Genomic DNA, 18,763 nt, shown 5'->3' on the forward strand with positions numbered 1-18,763 from the left:
AGTGAAGAGAAAACTATTGAAATATGTGGTTGTTTACACCCTATTTGAGAAGACCGAGGTGCAGGTGCTATGAAAACCTCACAACGAAGTTCCTCAAGAGACATATAAACTGTTACTGAAGCAAGCAATCTTGATTTTTTTTCCACATAGAGAACATATTGTTCCACCCACTGAAGGAGCAGGACAGAGTGCTTCTGCCAGCATTATTCATATCCCAAGCTGTCAGAAAGGAAACTCTTGGAATTCCTGTTAGAAATCAATTTCATTGTAATTCCTGAAGGCCAGTATCACTTCCCTCACCCTATTTGAAATAAGAAGGATTGTCTTCAGCACAACTTCACAACAGAAATGCAGTACAGAGGCAGCAGAAGGTGATGTTGATTGGAATCAGAGGCAGAGAGTTGTGGTCAATGGCGCAGAATCTAGCTGGAGGTCTGTGACTAGTGGAGTTCCTCAGGGGTCGGTGCTGGGACCGGTGCTGTTTAATATTTTCATCAATGACCTGGATGAGGGAACTGAGTGCACCCTCAGCAAGTTTGCTGATGACACAAAACTGGGAGGAGTGGCTGACACACCAGAGGACTGTGCTGCCATTCAGCGAGACCTGGACAGGCTGGAGAGTTGGGCGGGGAGAAACTTGATGAAATTTAACAAGGGCAAGTGTAGAGTCTTGCATCTGGGGAAGAACAACCCCATGTACCAGTACAGGTTGGGGGTTGACCTGCTGGAAAGTAGTGAAGGGGAAAGGGACCTGGGGGTCCTGGTGGATAGGAGGATGACCATGAGCCAGCAATGTGCTCTTGTGACCAAGAAGGCAAATGGCATCTTAGGGTGCATTAGAAAGGGAGTGGTTAGTAGGTCAAGAGAGGTTCTCCTCCCCCTCTACTCAGCCTTGGTGAGGCCGCATCTGGACTATTGCGTCCAGTTCTGGGCCCCTCTGTTCAAGAAGGACAGGGAATTGCTTGAAGGAGTCCAGCGCAGAGCCACAAAGATGATTAAGGGAGTGGAACATCTCCCTTATGAGGAGAGGCTGAGGGAGCTGGGTCTCTTTAGCTTGCAGAAGAGGAGACTGAGGGGTGACCTCATCAATGTTTACAAATATGTAAAGGGTAGGTGTCAGGATGATGGAGCTAGGCTTTTTTCAGTGATATCCAGTGATAGGACAAGGGGCAATGGGTGTAAACTGGAACATAGGAAGTTCCACGTTAACATCAGGAAGAACTTCTTTACTGTAAGAGTGACAGAGCACTGGAACAGGTTGCCCAGGGGGGTTGTGGAGTCTCCTACACTGGAGATATTCAAGGCCCGCCTGGACAAGTTCCTGTGTGATGTACTGTAGGTTACCCTGCTCTTGCAGGGGGGTTGGACTAGATGATCTTTTTAGGTCCCTTCCATCCCTTGGGATTCTGTGGATTCTGTGAATACTTATCACAAAGTAAGCTTCTAACCGCATTCCTTCTTAATTCCATGATCTAACCTAAGTAAATTAGTTTTAGACCATACGCTTGTGCAGAAATTCAGCTGAGAATACGGAAGAATTCTCCATGGTTCATGCTTTAACACTAAGATATAGACTCCAGTTACAAGATTTCTGGTCCGAATGAGGAACAGATCAGAAACTCCAAGCATTTTACCATCTGATGAGAAGGATTGAGGGGGCTACAAGAATGACCCAGATGCCTCAGCCTAGAAGAACATGGAGTGCATTGCATGATAAATGATAATGTTTGGCTCTTTTGCTGGCCAACTCTTATAAAAAAGAACAAGAACTTGGCACAGAATATGAATTTTCCTTCCACTTTTTAACGTCAGCCTTAGCACAAGTTACATTTGAAATTACATTTCCCTTCATTACATTTGTCTCTTCTTCATTTTCTACAAAAAACACATATTCAGACTTTCCGGCCATGCAAGATACTGAATGAAAAATTTTCAACCTGACTGTATGTGCCATCATCATTGCATTCTGGGATAAACACTTGTTGAAATTCCTTGCGAGCTTGTTCCTGGGTGTACTTCCTCTCAGCCACACATCTGGAAACATCTAGAGGGAGAAGACAAGTCATCTTGATGATGCAATACAAAGAAATGATAAGTGATAATCTAAATTAGGAAAAATAAGGAAGGATCTGAGACGCATAAAGAGAATCAGAATTAGTGAAAATGTACAATCACAATATTTTTAGGAAAGAAAACCAGTAGAAGACAATTTCTAGGCAATAATTCAGAACTGGGGAATGAGATGGAGGGATGCCTGGAGAGACAACCTTGCTGCTCCAACTGCTTCGCAATGGTAGAAGCCCAAAAGGGGTTTCTCCTATGAATTTAGCACAGCAATAGATACTATATTGTGCCCCACAATATTCTTTCTGTGCTGGTGGCAGCACAAGCTTTCCAGAGCTTCAGGAAAGGCAAAGCAGGCAGCAGGAGCCTTGTATTTCCTACTCTGATTTTACACACTGTCTACTGCAGTTAGGCAGCAGCCTCAGCTGTGAGTATAGGTGTGCCTACCAGGGTGGTAAAATAAATGTAATAAAATACGTTGTACACTATAGGGATTTACTGGGGAGGTGATTCTAATAATTTTGGACATTAATTCATACTATGGTAAAATTTAGTGCAAGTTTATGATTTAGAAATGGCAAAAGTAAAAAAAAAATGGTCCTTTTTTTGTCCACTGTGTAGTTACTAGCACCATCTCCTACATTACTTGGTACTGGTCTCCTTCCAAGACAAGTTAGAAAACTAGACAGCTTTAATTCAGTTAACTTTCTATTGTCTAATAAATTATATTGTCTACTACATATACTTTGTTTCAATTAGGCAGACAAGGACTGATAAAACACACATAACATACACTGTTGTACCTCTCTTTGTTTAAAGCTGCTACAAATTTTAGCATTTTGCTCATGCAGAATCAATACTTTAGGATCTACTTGAGCTACACAATTTCAGAAGAAATGAGAATACCAGGCAAGCTTAAGGTAGTATTAATGATTTCAAGATGTGACTGTAACATCTGAATTAGAATGATCTCAAACACACAAGCATAAAAAAATTGCTGTTTCTGATCCCGTTTTGACTGTTAACTGTTTCACAGTAACTGGCTAGATCGCTTTTAGGGCTAAAACTGTCCAGTGATTTCCTGTGAGACAGAAGTGTTGTACAGGCCTTCCAGTCCATGCAGGTTGCACACTGAACAGAATCTGAACAGTGAGGCAAAACCACTTCCACTTCCCTATTTGAGATCAGTATCTTGACAGGGTTTTGGCATCTAAAAGTCCTCAGGAACATACAGGTGAGCCAGCTAAGTTTCCAGCTTCCCAAGCACCCTCTCTATGCCACTGTCAGCTGGACACACATGCACAGAACCACCATGGCAGCTTGGTGCAACTGTGGAAGTCCTTGGTACAGGATGAATCTTTCACTGGTCATCTCCACTAAGCTTTCGACAACTCACCTGTCAACATTAGCATAAAAAATTCCCTTCAAGCCCCAGGTAATCTGGTGTGGAAGTGCAGCTTAATGAGGACAGAAACTGGTCCTCAGCATCTGCATCCTGAAAACAAAATTGGGGTCCCTTAATTCTAATCTTTGTACTGATTTCCCTTCTGGTCTTGAATTCATGTGCACTACTTCTGTGCATTAGTTTACTCTTCTCACAGGAGCATTATGAGAGTTCATGTTGGTAAAATGCCCAAAATACATGTTTCACTTTGAAAAACTGTTTCAGTCTTAACAACCTTAATCAGATCATGTTATTGCAGGAGAGATATTCACAGAGATGCAATGTTATCTAAAATAGACAGAAAAATTCAACCATCTAGAAACATGAGAAAAATAACAAGGAACTGAATGAATTTGTACTCTGGTCCTTTAATAACCTGTTTCATCAAGGGAAAATTATAGTCAACGTACTGTGCAGCTCAAGTGAAGCCTGTTAATGTATGCACTGCCAAACCTTTCTGGGGAAAAAAAAAAAAGGAAGATTTTAAGCAAGCTTTGGTGTCATAAGCCTTCTTCTGAGCATGGTTTGGTTATACAGTACTTAATAACATGTGGTTTTAATGTAGCTAGTATTTTAACTGAAAATAAATCACTCCTTTGTTGGCCCTCTGTCCTCGTTTTTCTAGAATGACATGTGGTTTAAATGTCTAAAAGGAAAAGTGATATAAATTCCATCACATAAGGTCTCTGGTATAGTACCAGTAGGGTTGTAAATTATCTCCAATATTTGAGTTAGCATAAAAACATGCCAAGGAGAAAGAGAAGTTCTCCAAAACCATCCAAAACTTGTTCCTAAACAGCCTGATGCTCTAAAGGCCTCCTGTTTCTGGATGATCTAATATGCTTTAAAATCAACAATGATCAAATTTAGTGGAATACAAAATTCCCATCTGAAGCCTTATTTTGTATTATATAACCACAGAAACATTTTTAAGCTGTGGGCATCGATGTTCTTCAGCATACCCAAAATAAACCCATGAAGATTTCTTATCAAGTTAAGCATCTGAAAGTGTGTATTGTCAAAATATTATTTCCAGTTCTTTTTTTTTCATTTCACCAAGGTATTACCACAAAGGAATAACTATGACACACAGATACAGTTTAAACCTGATGGAAGAAATGTGATAGGATGGTCAAGATAAAAAGAAGACATACAAAAACATTCTTCCTCAGAATATTAATCAACATTAAATTAATACTTCAGAAGAGCCAAATTCCTTTCAAATAAAACATCACTGAATCCAAAACAAGTTATAACACTTTTTACAATAAATTTGCAGGATTTACACCACCTGAGAATCTGCCTCTGTGTCCTGATTGCAATACCTTCTAAATCTACTGCATGATTTCAAACATATTTTCTGAAGGAAAAGAAGAATTCAAGATAATTATCTGCTACACATCTGTGCAAAATAGCAGCTGAAAAAGGATGAGAAGATTAATTCTTGCCATGATTGGGAAAAAGACCGAAACATGAGCTCCCATCAACTTATCAGACAAGAGATGGATGTAGGGACATTTTGCAGCTCCTAAAAGGAAAGTCAGTGATTAGGCAAACAAGCCTTTTACACTGTCATTGCTTCTGCTCACTCAAAAAAGCCAAATCTGGGACTCATTGTGCAAAGTCCTGTGAGTGCACCCAGACAATTCTTGTCAATGGGCTCACACAAATCTCAAAGTGCATGAGTCTAGGTTTAAGTGAATTGACAGAAGGAGGTTTATTGGAATACTGTCATCTAAGGAGATACCAGTTAAGTTGCTCATATACAAATTCAACTTTCCTCTTTCTCTAGAACGGGAATCACTCAGATCAGGATGGACTCCGATTATTTTGGTATGAAGACCGAGAATGAAAAGTAGTGGAACATACTTGGTAGCTCTCTACTGAGTTATCAGCCCACAGCCTTGATTTTGATGATCATGGACCCTGACCATAGCAGGCTAAACTCTTTTCAAGTAAATGGCATTCACACTGGTGACAAACAACCTAAGAGCAGAGGGGACTCCAAATCTGCAAGATGTTGGAAGGATGAAAAGAGCTATGCAATGCTGTGCATCACTGGAAAAGTTCAGCCTTGTTTCACTGTTGTTATATTGGACTTTTAGCTCTAAAAAAAAAAAAAAAAAAAAATCTGCTTTTGTTTAAAATTTTGGAACCATACAGCTGAAAAATAAGGGGCTTTAAATGGTTACTAGTTTCTGACTAGTATTCTCACTACACTTTATTTTTCTTCCTAGCTTAAGTATTAATAGGGGACCCAGCAGGCTCAAGACAGAATCTGGTATATGACCTGGTGAAACAACCATTTGACTATAAGTGATGTAAAAAGCTGGCTGAAATTAGGCTTTATTTGCCTACACTCAGACAACGGGAAAAAACTATTTTGCAGCAATGTATGCCTAGAAGCAATTACTAATTATGTCAATGACTGACTCTGTGAGATTTTACTTTCTCAACTCCAGCGGAATGGGCTTTTACATTCCAGAAGATTGTTGGGAATCTCCTAGCATAGAAACTAAACATGAAGATGCACAAGTGTACCTTAAATAAGCTCACTTAGACTGTAAAAAGCTGTCAAACTGGGTTGGCACAGGGCTTTAGGCATTTTAGTATAGTACATTGGCCAATGTTTGATAGTACAACTGTGATTCAGCACTAGCACTGCAAAGGCAGGTAAAGGTTTAAGAAGACAAATACATCCTGGGGTGTATAGCTTAAGACAGAAATGGGTGCATGATAGTGGACAGGAATACACAGAACTGAGATTACAGAGCTGTAGCTGTTTGGGGAGGACTTTCTGAATTGCCCTAGTGACAATTCCTGAGGAGATCAATGTCTGGAAGGCATGGATGAAGTATAGAGCCATCTTAATTTTGTGTTAAGCTTCTATATGCGACAGGGAAGAATTTCACCTACTAAGTGAAGTGGTGCTGGTACACTGCTGCAGAACCAAATGCTGTCATGCGTGACACCTGGGAGCACAGGATTTCCTGAGGTAGCATGGAAGTCAATAGGAAATTGCAGTACCCAAGTAAATTCTGGAAACAGAAAAACAGCCTCACAAGCAGAACAGGGCTGACTTGGAACTAATTTTATTTTATGCCTTATTTCCAACAGTACAGCACCAAAACCACTGAGTTTTGAGGGCTGGGGGGGAAGGGGAGAACCAAACCAAAAAAAACCCACCAAACATTTATCAGCTTCAAATCTGCTGGCTAATCCTTGAATAATACATCACTCAGAGAAGTTTATGACTGGAAAGTAGAAGTTTATCTTTAAAACAATGACACAAACTCATCAAGGGTGTAAACACCATCTCTAAAGTGACATTTAATACAATCAAATTTACAGCAACTTTGGGCTCCACAGGGAGGTCTAACCCAGATTCTCCCATGGAAAAGTAAACAGCTTGCCAAAAGAATAGATAAATCTCCTGCAAAGGTTTTGATTTAGTTCATCCCGTATTTCTTGGTTTGCTGTATATTTCAACAAGAATAAAAGGACCTTTCCCAGTCCCAATACACTGAGCAGACTTTGTTTGCTCTCAAAGAGATTATTGTGTGTGACACAAGTTTGTTATGTATTTATGCATAAAATGCACTTCACAGTTTGAGTTATTTTATTATAGATGAAATATCCTGCTGAACAGATCAGAAACCTTTACTACTTTGTTAAAACTATTAATAAAGTGGTTAAACTTAATCATTTGAAGAAAAAGTTCCCTTGGGGACTTCCCACCGATACTTAGGTGTTCTTATGCTTGAGAGAAAGCTTCTCTAAAGTCACATAGATGAGAACAAGCAGCCTTACTACAGTCACAGATATTCACTTATCTCTCACTGCTTCTCTGTAAGCTTCCTTTATTACTGCTCCATTATGCTAAAATACCTATATAAATTTACCTGCCCTTAAATTTAGGAACATACAATGCAACAAGCTGTTTAAAGTTAGTACTTTACTGAATTGTCCTAATGATTATCCAGAGTTTTTTTCTACTTCTGTGTTTCTTTCAAACTGCTATACCCTTTTTATAACCCATAGTGATATAATGAAATCAAACGGTCTTCATTTGTAGTTAGTTTAACACAAAATTGTTTTATTCAGCACACAACATGTTTTGGAGTTCAGCACACCATTTGGTTTACATGACAAACTATACATAACATGAAAATGTTCTATAATATTTGACCTATGTCTGTCTATATTCCAAAGAATTGATCATGCCTACTAACAAAGCATGTAAATAGCTGTAGTTTCTAGCTAGGAAACACATAGCAAGCTACACATGCTCAAAGTTTCAAAGATGCAGAGATTATTAGCCTCTTGGGTTGGAAAGGATGCCAGCACAGACATTTAACCTGACATCCATAAAATAGACTTGCTGCTTCATGACTAGGGCTGGCCAACTCTTCCACTATTTATTTTTATTGCTGCTTTCTGGATTCAAACAAAACAACAGAGCAATCTTAGCCTCAACTCTCCTCTACTGGCACCTAACAAGCAGTGTGGGGTTTCTTTGTTATTTTGTTGGTTCACCACCCCCCCCCACACACACATACACCCACTTTGCAACCACCCAGCAATTTAGATAGCTAAGCTTTAAGATAAAATAAAGAATGTTGTGCTGGATTCCTTCTTGGCATAATAATATTTCTCTCTATTTGCTAACAGTCACATTTGGAGAGATACAGTCTGACTAGAACTGAATCAAGTATTTGTAAGAAAAACTAAAGCTACAGCTTTCTGATTTTTTACATACCGAAGGCCAAACCAGGCTTTCTGAGCAGAGCAAGATTACTTTCATACAGTAGTGCATACCTGATTCTAAAAAGATACCTTTTTTTTTTTTACCTAAAAATGATCCTATATGCTTTGTTTCTCTGCAGCCTAGCTTTGACAAATTATGCTTGAAGAGATATTATGAACAAAAATTGAGTATTTTAAAGAGAGATAAATTTCACCTCCAGCAAACTGTGGATGTTATTTCAGTGTTAGTTGCCCTGTATTTCAGTAGATACACTAAAAAGAACAAAGGATATTCCACAAAAATATTCCAAACATACTTAAAACTTTATCTACCTGCAACAAATTCCTACCAGAAAGTATAATCAGAAACCAACTCCTCTTGCTTTCAGAGACTACATAAATTATAATCTCCGCATAGAGATACCTTTTGTTCACCAAGATGTTGACTATTTTCTTCCTCAAATTAAAATTTTTACTACAGTGGCTTGATACATAACAGCTTGACACATAGTATAAATGAAGACTCAAAACCAAAATGAGGGTGAGGCTGAACAGTGTTTTTATCATGATTGCCAGAATTACAGTGGGGAAAAGTGCAGTCATCCTACAAATTAAACATAGTGTCTGCAGTAACAAAATATGTCTGAAAAAGGAGACAGCTCCCAGATTATTCTTTTTTAATAAAACTCTGCCCTGTAATCATTTTTTCCCATCATCCCTTTCTTTTTGTTTTTGGTTTGGGTTTGCTTTTCCATTTTCTTTTTCCTCATAAGAGTGAGGACAAGTAAAAACTGTTCTTCTTTCACTCCGCAGATTTTGCAAGCTCTCTGTGTGTTCAGGATTACTTTATAAACTGATACCTTGGTCCAGTCCCACTTCCACTCCTTTCAGCTAGGAAAAGTACCAAACCTACTCACTACATCTTTCTCTCTCCAAATGAAACATCTCAGGAGTATATTAGCCAATAGCCCTGCCCATACATTGACCTAAGGGACACACTCAGGCAGTGTGAGCATACATTGAGCTCACACCTGGCTCACAGGCAAACCTGAGCTTGAGGGCAACCTCAAGCCTTAAGAATACAGGATAAGGTGTGCACTCAGAAAATATGTCCAGCATTTACAACTTGGTCCTGTAACTAAGAGGTGAAAGCAACATTTCCCCAAAAGATGCTTAGATGGATGAATTACAGGATGCAGATTAATTTACCAGCCAAAAAGAACTACTGCGCAGTGATACCTCCTTTCTCTGCACAAAACAAAAAATGATACTAGCATATTTCTCCAAGGGCAGAAAGGTAGCTTAATTCATATTGTTTCAAATTATTTAAGCATGTCCTTAATTCATTCACTAACTCATTGTACTAATCATTCAAATTAGTGAAATTTTCACTATTGCCAAGAGCCCCATTTTAATGAAAGAAATGCTGAGTGTTTCTCTCTTTAAGGAAAGTAAATAGCAAACAGCAAAATACCGCTTTATGGGAAATTCCACTCATATTTTAATGTAGTTCAGTTCCTTATATGAATTGTAAGAATGAAGATAGCACTTTTTGTTATGTCTATAATAGCCTATAAAAGAATGGCATTTTTAAACAGCCAGGGTCTTTAAGATACTGTAAATGAATTAAGCTAAACATGAACTATCTAGGTTTTCCAATGGAGAAAAAGGATCTACATAGTTGAAGAATAACAATGACACTGCTCTGTGTGACAGCTCTCCTCGGTGTGCTCATGAAGCAGCAAGTCCCTGCTGGGGTGACTTCTGCAAATACTGAAAAAAAAAGGTTATTTTCAAGTGTATTATTCTGCAAAACTTGCAGACCACGTTCAAGGCAAACTTTAGTTACACCAATAGGAACTCCTCCTCTATGCAGGACACCTTCATGGGAAATAGAGGCTTTGTAGTTCAGATGGAACATTCCCAGTGGCCAGAAAGCCAAAATTCAGTCACATCATTGCATACGCTCTTCAGCTTCCTCCCGAGAAGTTGCCTAAATCTCAGCATTCTCCAAGAGTTCAAATGCTTAAATGAAGTTCAAAATACCCCAGACGAACTACAGTGCCACCTCTTCCAATTCACCCGTACACTGTTAGCAAAACTGCAGATTAACTGCTGCTGTCTACCAGACACTGTCTGCTTTGTGGTACATTACAGAAAACCTGTGTTCCCTCCACTAGACACACCCATTCCAGACATTGCTCACATTGAACAAGATGCGATCTGCTAGCAGACCTTCTACACTAGAGACCTGAAGTTACTGAGATGGGAGACAAAATGCTGTTCAATGAGAATGGAGTTATTCAAAGATACTAGATTCTGAAAAAACTCCATTGGTCCCATAATCTTCCCAAATCCTCCACTAACCTAGCTAGGAATAAAGCTTATTGTCATGTCAAAAAAATGCATGGTTTCATTGAAAAATCCTTCGATCCCACTCAGCAACACTCAGCATCATCATTTTAGCTTTCAAAGCTAATACATGTTATTTACTGTCACAGTAAATGCCATTAAAAAGCTTAAAATTGTTTGAAAGCTGCTACAGGAAAAATATGAGTTCACATTTTCAAAGTTCATATGAAAAACCTTGCTGAGTAGTGAAGAATAAATAAGGTAACAAAAGCCTGAGAGATTTTAGCAGCAATAAAATTTCCAGAAGTCTGCAGAAATGAGTTGAAGCATTCTCTTTTTTTATTTATAATGTAGTATTTTCATGGCAATAGAAAATTTGAATATTCTTTGTGCAACCTCATTCTATAGCAATAAGACTGAATTTTACAGAGTAATTCTGAACAGTTGAAAAAAAGAAGGAAAAAAGGCAGAATTCTTCATTTGAGATGTACAAGGTGCTCCATGAGAAAAAACAAAACAACTTGTTTCAGGTAATCACATCTATCATGATTTGTGACAGACATTCAGTGTCACATTTGTAAGATAAACAAGGAGATCTTCACTTACCAATGCCTCTCCCATTTCTGCTGGGGAAGACACTTTTAGATGATGTTTTGTGCGTTTCAGTTTTCATACAAGCCTTTTGGAGAAACCCATACCATGTTCTAAATCATGTTAAATCCCTATTAAATGTTAAACTACAGCTACTGGCCCTACAGGAAACTGCAGTGCTGAGCAATACTTCTTACTCATAATGGACAAATGCATCATTCAGGTATATGAATTAGAAGCAGGTTCTTTACTTTTTAGAATAAGGTTTTTCCCTCTTTTTATTTTATTTTTATTTTTTATTTTATTTTTTGTAGACACATTACTTCTGTATGGTTGGTCCTATTTTCAAGACTAAGAAATTTCAACTTGTACTTTTTGCATGCACTAACAAAGAGTATCAAAGGCTCAGTTCTGTAGCTTGCAAAGTCTTCCTGTGTGACATCCAGAGCTCTCCCATCCCATTCTCCCCAGCTGTAGTTCAGGGAACAAGGCTAAGTGCTATAGGCATCACACATGAGTTTGTACTAGTCATAGGAATAGATCGATCCTGGCACGTATAAGGGCAGTACTGTAAGAGTAGGTAGGCTCAGTTCTCAGGCTGAGCTGCCTTAAATCCCTAAAAGATGGCTTTATGCAATCTACCAGCTTTCAGGTGCAGGCAGTCACACTGTGTTCTGGCACTGCTTAATCAATAAACACAGACATAGCCTCTGTGTCTTTCTGGGCAGTTTAAAAGCAATCATATTGCTTTTCCACTTCTTGTATGTTTTGTTTCTTTGGCTATGCTGAGACAGATCTACTTTGAAGCATTTGCCTGTGTATAGTGGATCCCCATTACAAGTGATATTTTAACAGTTCCCCTAACACAAATAATATTTCTCAACTGTCATCGTACATTTATTTATTAGATTCATAACCTTGTTGCACAGTAAACGTCTTTGTCAACCAAGTGGCAAATCTCCAGTTTAGATTTTCTTTGGAAAAATATCCAAAGCTTGGATGCTCACCTACAGTACACACAGATTATTTGGGAACTGCAAAAGGAGGCTGGAAATTTTATAAGATTGCAGCTTCTTACAACATTTCCAATCTTAGCAATGGATTATATAAAAAAAAAAAATTAGTGTGAGAAAAATAAAACAGTTTAAATTCTGCCAGTTAGCTGTCATTTAGTTTCAAGATCCAGAATTTTCAAGTGGTTTCCTTTGCAGTGCTAAAGAATTACCTGGGCTGAGCATTATTGCTCTGAATCAAACCTGAATTGAGAAAGGAAAGCAAGCATATTTAAGGCAAATTATGCCCTTGTAATTTTAGTATTTAAGTGATCAGAATCAAGCAAGTGAGACACATGCTGAGAATAGGTGAGGAAGAGGAAAGATAGTCAAGCTAAATTTGGCTTTCTAAGGAAAAAAAGACAGGTAAAGAAGCCCTCTGTCTGGTGGTGTTTCAGACTCCCTTATCAATGCAAAAAGAAAACATAGCTCTGAATATATAAACAACAAAAATAAAATTATATAAATTTTCTATATAAAATATAGAAAAATCTATATAATTTCTATATAAAATATAGAAAATTTAATTTATAAACAGAAAAAATATATTAAGAAATTGACTCAATTTTTACAAAAAGTCATTGGCACAAACTGTCAGTGTTTAGATTTCTAGCAAATAGACTGAACAGAACAAGAAGTTGGTCACCATGTTTTCAACTAATTAAAAAGATACATGGAAGTATTTAATTTTCATACAAGATTTTTGTGAACAGGGATTTTTACCTGTGAAGAAGACAGAGCAAGATAGACACAGACTTAAGAATGCCCTTTCTGATCAATGGTTGATGACTATCAGGCACATATTTAAAGTTGTGAATCCTATACCAGGAATTATTTCTTTTCTCCCTTCATAACTTCTGCATGCAAACATGCATGTTTCTTTCACTTTTTCTTGCATTAGCAACATCAAAACTTGCTTTAAATCCAATGTTTTAATGGAGAAAAAGTCTGGGTTTTTTTTAGGGGGACAGATGAACACTTCCAAAAGGATTTGCTAATGAAAGCAAATTCTTAAACCTTGAAAGTTGCCCTGAAACGGAACCATCACTTTTTGGTCAGCCCTACTAAAATAACCCTCTGCTCTTTCCTCAAACATCACCTGCAACAACAAATTTCACCACTCAAAAGCAACTGACTAAAAAGAGGTCTTAATCTGAGGACTTTCTTAGCTCTTTCAGAAGAATATTTGATGGGACTATCAAAAGTAGCTCTAGCAATGCTAAAACTGAGACTTACAGCTAGGCCAACAAATCGTCTTTTTTATTCTCTAAAGCTTGTTTTTACAGCTTGAAATATTTCTGATGATTTGAGCCATAGGTAGTAATAAAGACACTGGTCACCTCAAAATTTAAGGATGCTTTGATTGAGTAAGAAATACTATGAAAGAGCACTGGTCTCTTGCTGGTATTGACCGAGTATATTATTGGCAATCATGTGTCTATTGCAAATCAAAAGAAAAAACATCTTTAAATACTAGAGTGATGCTTCCCTTCATTTATTTGAAAGGTTAAAAACATCTGACCAATGAGGGCATGATGTATACTTGCTATTAACAACACCTATGTTGCTTAAGGTGTCTAATTCCAAGTCTGTAATTGTATTGACACCCTATTAGTAAAGAGCAAGTGAGCAATTCTCCAAATACTAGTTGTTTACTGCAGAAAAATTTGCCAGCATCACCAAGGACACCTTCAGTAAAGCAATTCAATGTATCTTTATAGAAAAAATTTCTTGCAGATGACATTGTCAGTATGATAAGAGGAAAAAGCAATAAAGAAAAACAGTCAAACTGATTTCCATAAAAGTGTATAATGCTCTAATGCATAAAATGAACAAATGCAGAGTGCACAAGAATTCTCTCTGTTGTTCATGAGTGTAACAAAAGCTTCGGCTCAGGTAGCTTCACTATGTTATCCTTGTTTGCAAAAGTAAATAGATCCATCAGCTAATACAATGGCTTATTATGAAAGGGCTGAAGAATGAGCATAGTGTTTCATCTAGGCAGATGAGACAGAACATCTCTTTGAAGCAGTCTTGATGCTTCAGAGGCTTGCTGGAGCTGGAGAGAGATGATGTGGAAAATTGCTTCCTAGAGGTCGAATATGTGTGGTCCCTGGTGTTTTCTCCCAACCCATCCCACCCCTCTTTTGGAAAGAGAAAAGGAAAGTAAATCTTTATGACCACTGCTATTCTTACATTTTAAAAAGAAGATCATTGTGTTGTGAATCACCCTACACTTCAGTAAGGAACTGTGTTCTCTAGCACCAGGCTACTCTAAAAGTGAAAAGATTTAGCTATGAATACTTTATAAATATTGGATCTGAAGTGCTAGGGTTGCATATCACACAGTTTCTCCAGACATCAGAAGAGTAGATTATGTAGGCAGAAATGGCCTGTGAGGGCTCTAAGTATTAAAAAACTTTCTTTTTTTTCCCTCACACAAACTAAATGGTTGCAGTTAGAAAACACAAGACTGAACCTAAGCAACTCCAAATACGAAACTGCAACAAACAAGAAACCTCTGCAGATAACTGTAAGGTAACTCTGAGTCTGCCAATGATAACAGTCCTTTAGAAGAACAACCTAAACTTTCAATTTCCTTAAAAGGGATTTTTTATACTGTAAAGGGGTGGGGAAGTAGTATTTTTTCTGATTGATAAAGGTCAATTTATCTTTATAAATCAACAGGATGGATTTCAACCTACTTGCTTTTAGAAAGCTTTTCCCATACGGCATTCCTAGTTTGCAATAAACAAACATTTTCAAAAACTATTTTAAGTCTATTATTTTTCATCATGGTCAAGAGAAACTTTGATTTGCTCACCTTTGCAGTTGCCCCGGTAGGCTATTTCCAGCTGAGGGTCTTTGCATTTTGCTCGCTGAAATTCACACCGGGACAGGAAAGTTCTTCCATCAGATGCACAGAGTGATTTCTGGGGGGAGCCTGCACAGTCCAGGCTGCACTCTCTGTCTTTGTCTTGGTCCACTCTCAAAAACTGGGGGAAAAAGAAGAAACAAAACCTGTAGGAATGCTATTCCCATGTGAAAAGTGCTCTGTGATCCCCTTCCCCAAGGAAGGCATACAAATATTACCCAAAACTAAAAAGAAAGCTCAGCTTTTTTAGCCTATTCAAGTACTAGCTAGTTCATACCTGTGATTATTCTGCTGCTGCTTTGAAATGGTAGTGATTGCAACATTTCTCTAACATATACTAAAACCACTATTGCGATTAGGAAATATCTGAATCTTCTTCACCCATTATGAAGCTGGAAACAGCAGCTTGGAGTCTTTACAGTAAAAACGGTGATGGCAGAAACGTTCTCCACAACAAAAATGAGAGCAATGGAAACTTGACTATTTTATTAGTCATGCATTAACGAGTCTACAATAACAAGCTGAAAAATATGTTCTAAGATCCAAATAGGATTTTAGACATCATTACTTATCTAAAATTATACCCATAATGTCTCCAGTGGCCTCAGTGTAAAAGGTCTGAAGAAAAAAACTGAGGTAAGAGAATCTTATGAAGCACCTTGTGAAACACAACAGATCATTTGTTCTTGCAATGCTTATATTTAAAACCTAAAGACTCCTCAACAAAACTAAAAAAAAACCAAAAAAAACCAAAAAAAAAACCCACAAAGAGTTTTCAGATATATTTCATAGAAATATTTGTACTTGTGCATATGCTTGTCTATAAAACTACATGCCAAGATTGAAGAGGGAAAGGTTATAAGCTTGCAGTTTTTCCTGTGAGACCATTCTTACAACATGCAGGATGGTGTCCTGTATGTGGATCACAACCACATGCAAAGCTAAAGGCTTGGGGAAGAGCAGCTGGAAAGCTGCCTGGCAAAAAAGGACATGGGTGTGTTGGTCAACAGCCACCTGAATGTGAGCCAACTTGTGCCCAGGTGGCCAAGAACTGGCCTTCTTGTATCAGAAAGAGTGTTCTCCCTTTCTCAGAAATTCCATTTCATCTCCTCCAGAAGCCAGTAAGTGGGTACAGGAGGACAGAAGTAACCTCTTGCCATCAAAAGATGCTCCCCTTTCTAGTTCTGCCGCAAAGCCACACTGAACTTGCTCTAACTGTTCACCTCTCCATCCCCACGATTGCAGGCAAGGTTCATGATTTTGGCATCTTTTTTGGGACTGTGAAAAGCAGGAGCTACTTACCCTGAAACATACTGCCAAAACCACAATTGGTTCTGATGCCTCTGCTTGCCAGCCAAAAACAAAGATAGTACTTTATCTTCTGAGCTCCTGAAAAGTGGGAACTTGGGAGGAGGTGAACTCAAGTCCTCAGATAAATTTCTCCATCATTTTATTATTTCTGAATAAGCACAAAATTAAGCAATGTATATAGCTTACACCAGGAGATAACAGTTCTCCTGAACATTAGGAGGTACCTAAGAAAAGGTCATCATCCAGTTAAAGCACGTGTTTCATTGCTGCCGTTCATTATCATAAACCTCAGCTACAGAACATTTTGAACCTCAGGTTAGAAACTGAAGCTACTAAGAGGAGAATTTCAAGCAAAAAAAAAAAAAAAAAAAGGGGGACAAAGACCAGTATTTGAGCAGAAAAGAGTAATGTAAGCTAAAGAAAATAGGAAAACATTTGCTACAGTTTCCCTGCATGTTATTAGGGAAAAAAAAGTATAAAGAGAGGTATAAATCTCTGTAATCTTCATACTTAAACTGTGGTCTATTTGCATTTCCTATCACTTAACATGAGACAATACAGATGTCTTTCTGAAGAGCATGCCTAAAATTGAAGCTACAGTCTCAAAGGTATCACTTTAAAATGATAGTCATATGGTTGGATTTTGACCAGAATTTTTATGTTTTATTGGCACAGTAACATGAAAAGGAAAGTTTCCTTTTCCTGACATATTTAGTAATTTTTCATTTTTAACAATAATTAGTTTCAGAAGCAAATAACTCACAAATTACTCAAATTACACACAAACCCCAAAACTTTCATCCTGGCATGTAGTTATACAGCTCCAAAAGAGACGTCCTCTTTCCCATTTTGGAGCTATTTTTCAGGTCGTTTTTCCTAACAGAAATTAATAATTAGCTGGTCTGAGTGAGAAGAGAACAAAACTGAAGTCATCTCCCTTTACCTGCAAAATGAGCAACAGGGAAGACAGGCTTCAATAACTGTGACCAATCCCAACATTATGTTGGTCTCCAGGGTATGCCAGGGTGCCCTGATGAGCTGCAGTGTTGGGGGGTCCTCCAAGTGAGGTCCTCCAAGACTCCCTTTCTTGTTGTGGAGGCATCTGCAGGAGTCAGGATTTCGACTATGAAAAGTACTTTTCAAGGAAAAATAGACCGTGTGGGGCCTCTGGCAACGAAACTGGATCCAGTCCCCTGTTCTGCCACAGATATGCCCTGTGGATTTGGTGATGGCACGTCAAGTGATCTCCCTCTTCCTATCTTGTGAAGTAAGGATCTGAGTACAGCCTTTCTGCGTGTATGAGACTACCCCTGTGTAATGGCTAAGCACTTTACCACCCTTAATTTATCCTCAGCAACACCCCTGTTGAGCAGAGAATTATTTTTCAAAAGTACAGGAAGCCTTCATGACCCACAGAAAATCACGTGGTAGATCAGAGAACTGAACCCAGGCATGGGGTGGGGGGAGAATCACACACAGCAACAGCCTACCCTTTGTCCCATTTTTCTCACAGACTTTCTTCATCTTTTCTGTTTTGAGTTGGTGCTTGAGTTAAGATGGGTATGCCTGCTCACAGTGGACAAACCACAGTAACACAGCGGACAGCAAATCCCCTTAATCATCTGAGGAACAAAATCCACCCTCTTGAGAGTGTGATAGTTCACAGATAAAGCTATATTTTAAAGGGCATTTATCCAAAGAATGTTTTTTAAGTATTTTATTATTTCAAAGCCTTAGAGGATATTAGGGTAAATTATGGGTTCAAGGATATTCAAGCAACCTGGAAAAGCAGAGGATGAAGACATACCCAGGAGACAAAACCACTTAAATAGCTTGTTGGTTAGCCAAACCTCACTGGAGAATTTGGGTTGTACATTTAAACAATTTCCACCAACCTAGTGTAACTGAGGAATTTAAAAGCAGGAAGGACAAAAAGGCAAGAAACTGCAAGAAAAAGACAGCATACAAGACTGACTAGCAAATGTACTTATAAAATAAAGACAGAAAGTATATAGCCAAAGGAATTGATATATGTCAAAACTAATAGAAATGCTGAAACAAGCTAGGGCTAAGAGATTTCTCACACAATCTGCCGTTTGTTTAAACAGGAACAAGCCGAGTCAGTGACACGAGGACAATACTGATGCATATCTTAGAGCTTCACTTCCCTGCGAAAATACTCCTTTTGATTAAAATAGGACAGTTTAGAGAGAAAAGTGGCTCTAGATGGACCAGAAGGTGACTCACCCTGAAACAGGCTCATCTATTTCTGTCTTTAAGTTCATTTAACAAACAAGTCTGTTATTGTACAAACATGTGATTCACTGA

At 38.2% G+C, this 18,763-nt stretch overlaps 1 protein-coding gene across 3 annotated transcripts in view; it reads right to left on the reverse strand.

The window, feature by feature from the left end:
• Nucleotides 1-18,763, reverse strand: part of SMOC2 (SPARC related modular calcium binding 2) — a 145,926-nt gene that overhangs the window by 84,476 nt on the left and 42,687 nt on the right. For all 3 annotated transcript variants that reach the window (XM_065680378.1, XM_065680377.1, XM_065680376.1), the window contains exons 2-3: nt 15,074-15,245; nt 1,938-2,044 (exon numbers count right to left, since the gene is read on the reverse strand). In XM_065680378.1, coding sequence (XP_065536450.1) covers nt 1,938-2,044; nt 15,074-15,245 — 279 coding nt within the window. The remainder of the gene's footprint in view (nt 1-1,937; nt 2,045-15,073; nt 15,246-18,763) is intronic.

Source organism: Lathamus discolor, chromosome 5, assembly GCF_037157495.1.
Source record: "Lathamus discolor isolate bLatDis1 chromosome 5, bLatDis1.hap1, whole genome shotgun sequence".
Lineage (NCBI taxonomy): Eukaryota > Metazoa > Chordata > Aves > Psittaciformes > Psittacidae > Lathamus > Lathamus discolor.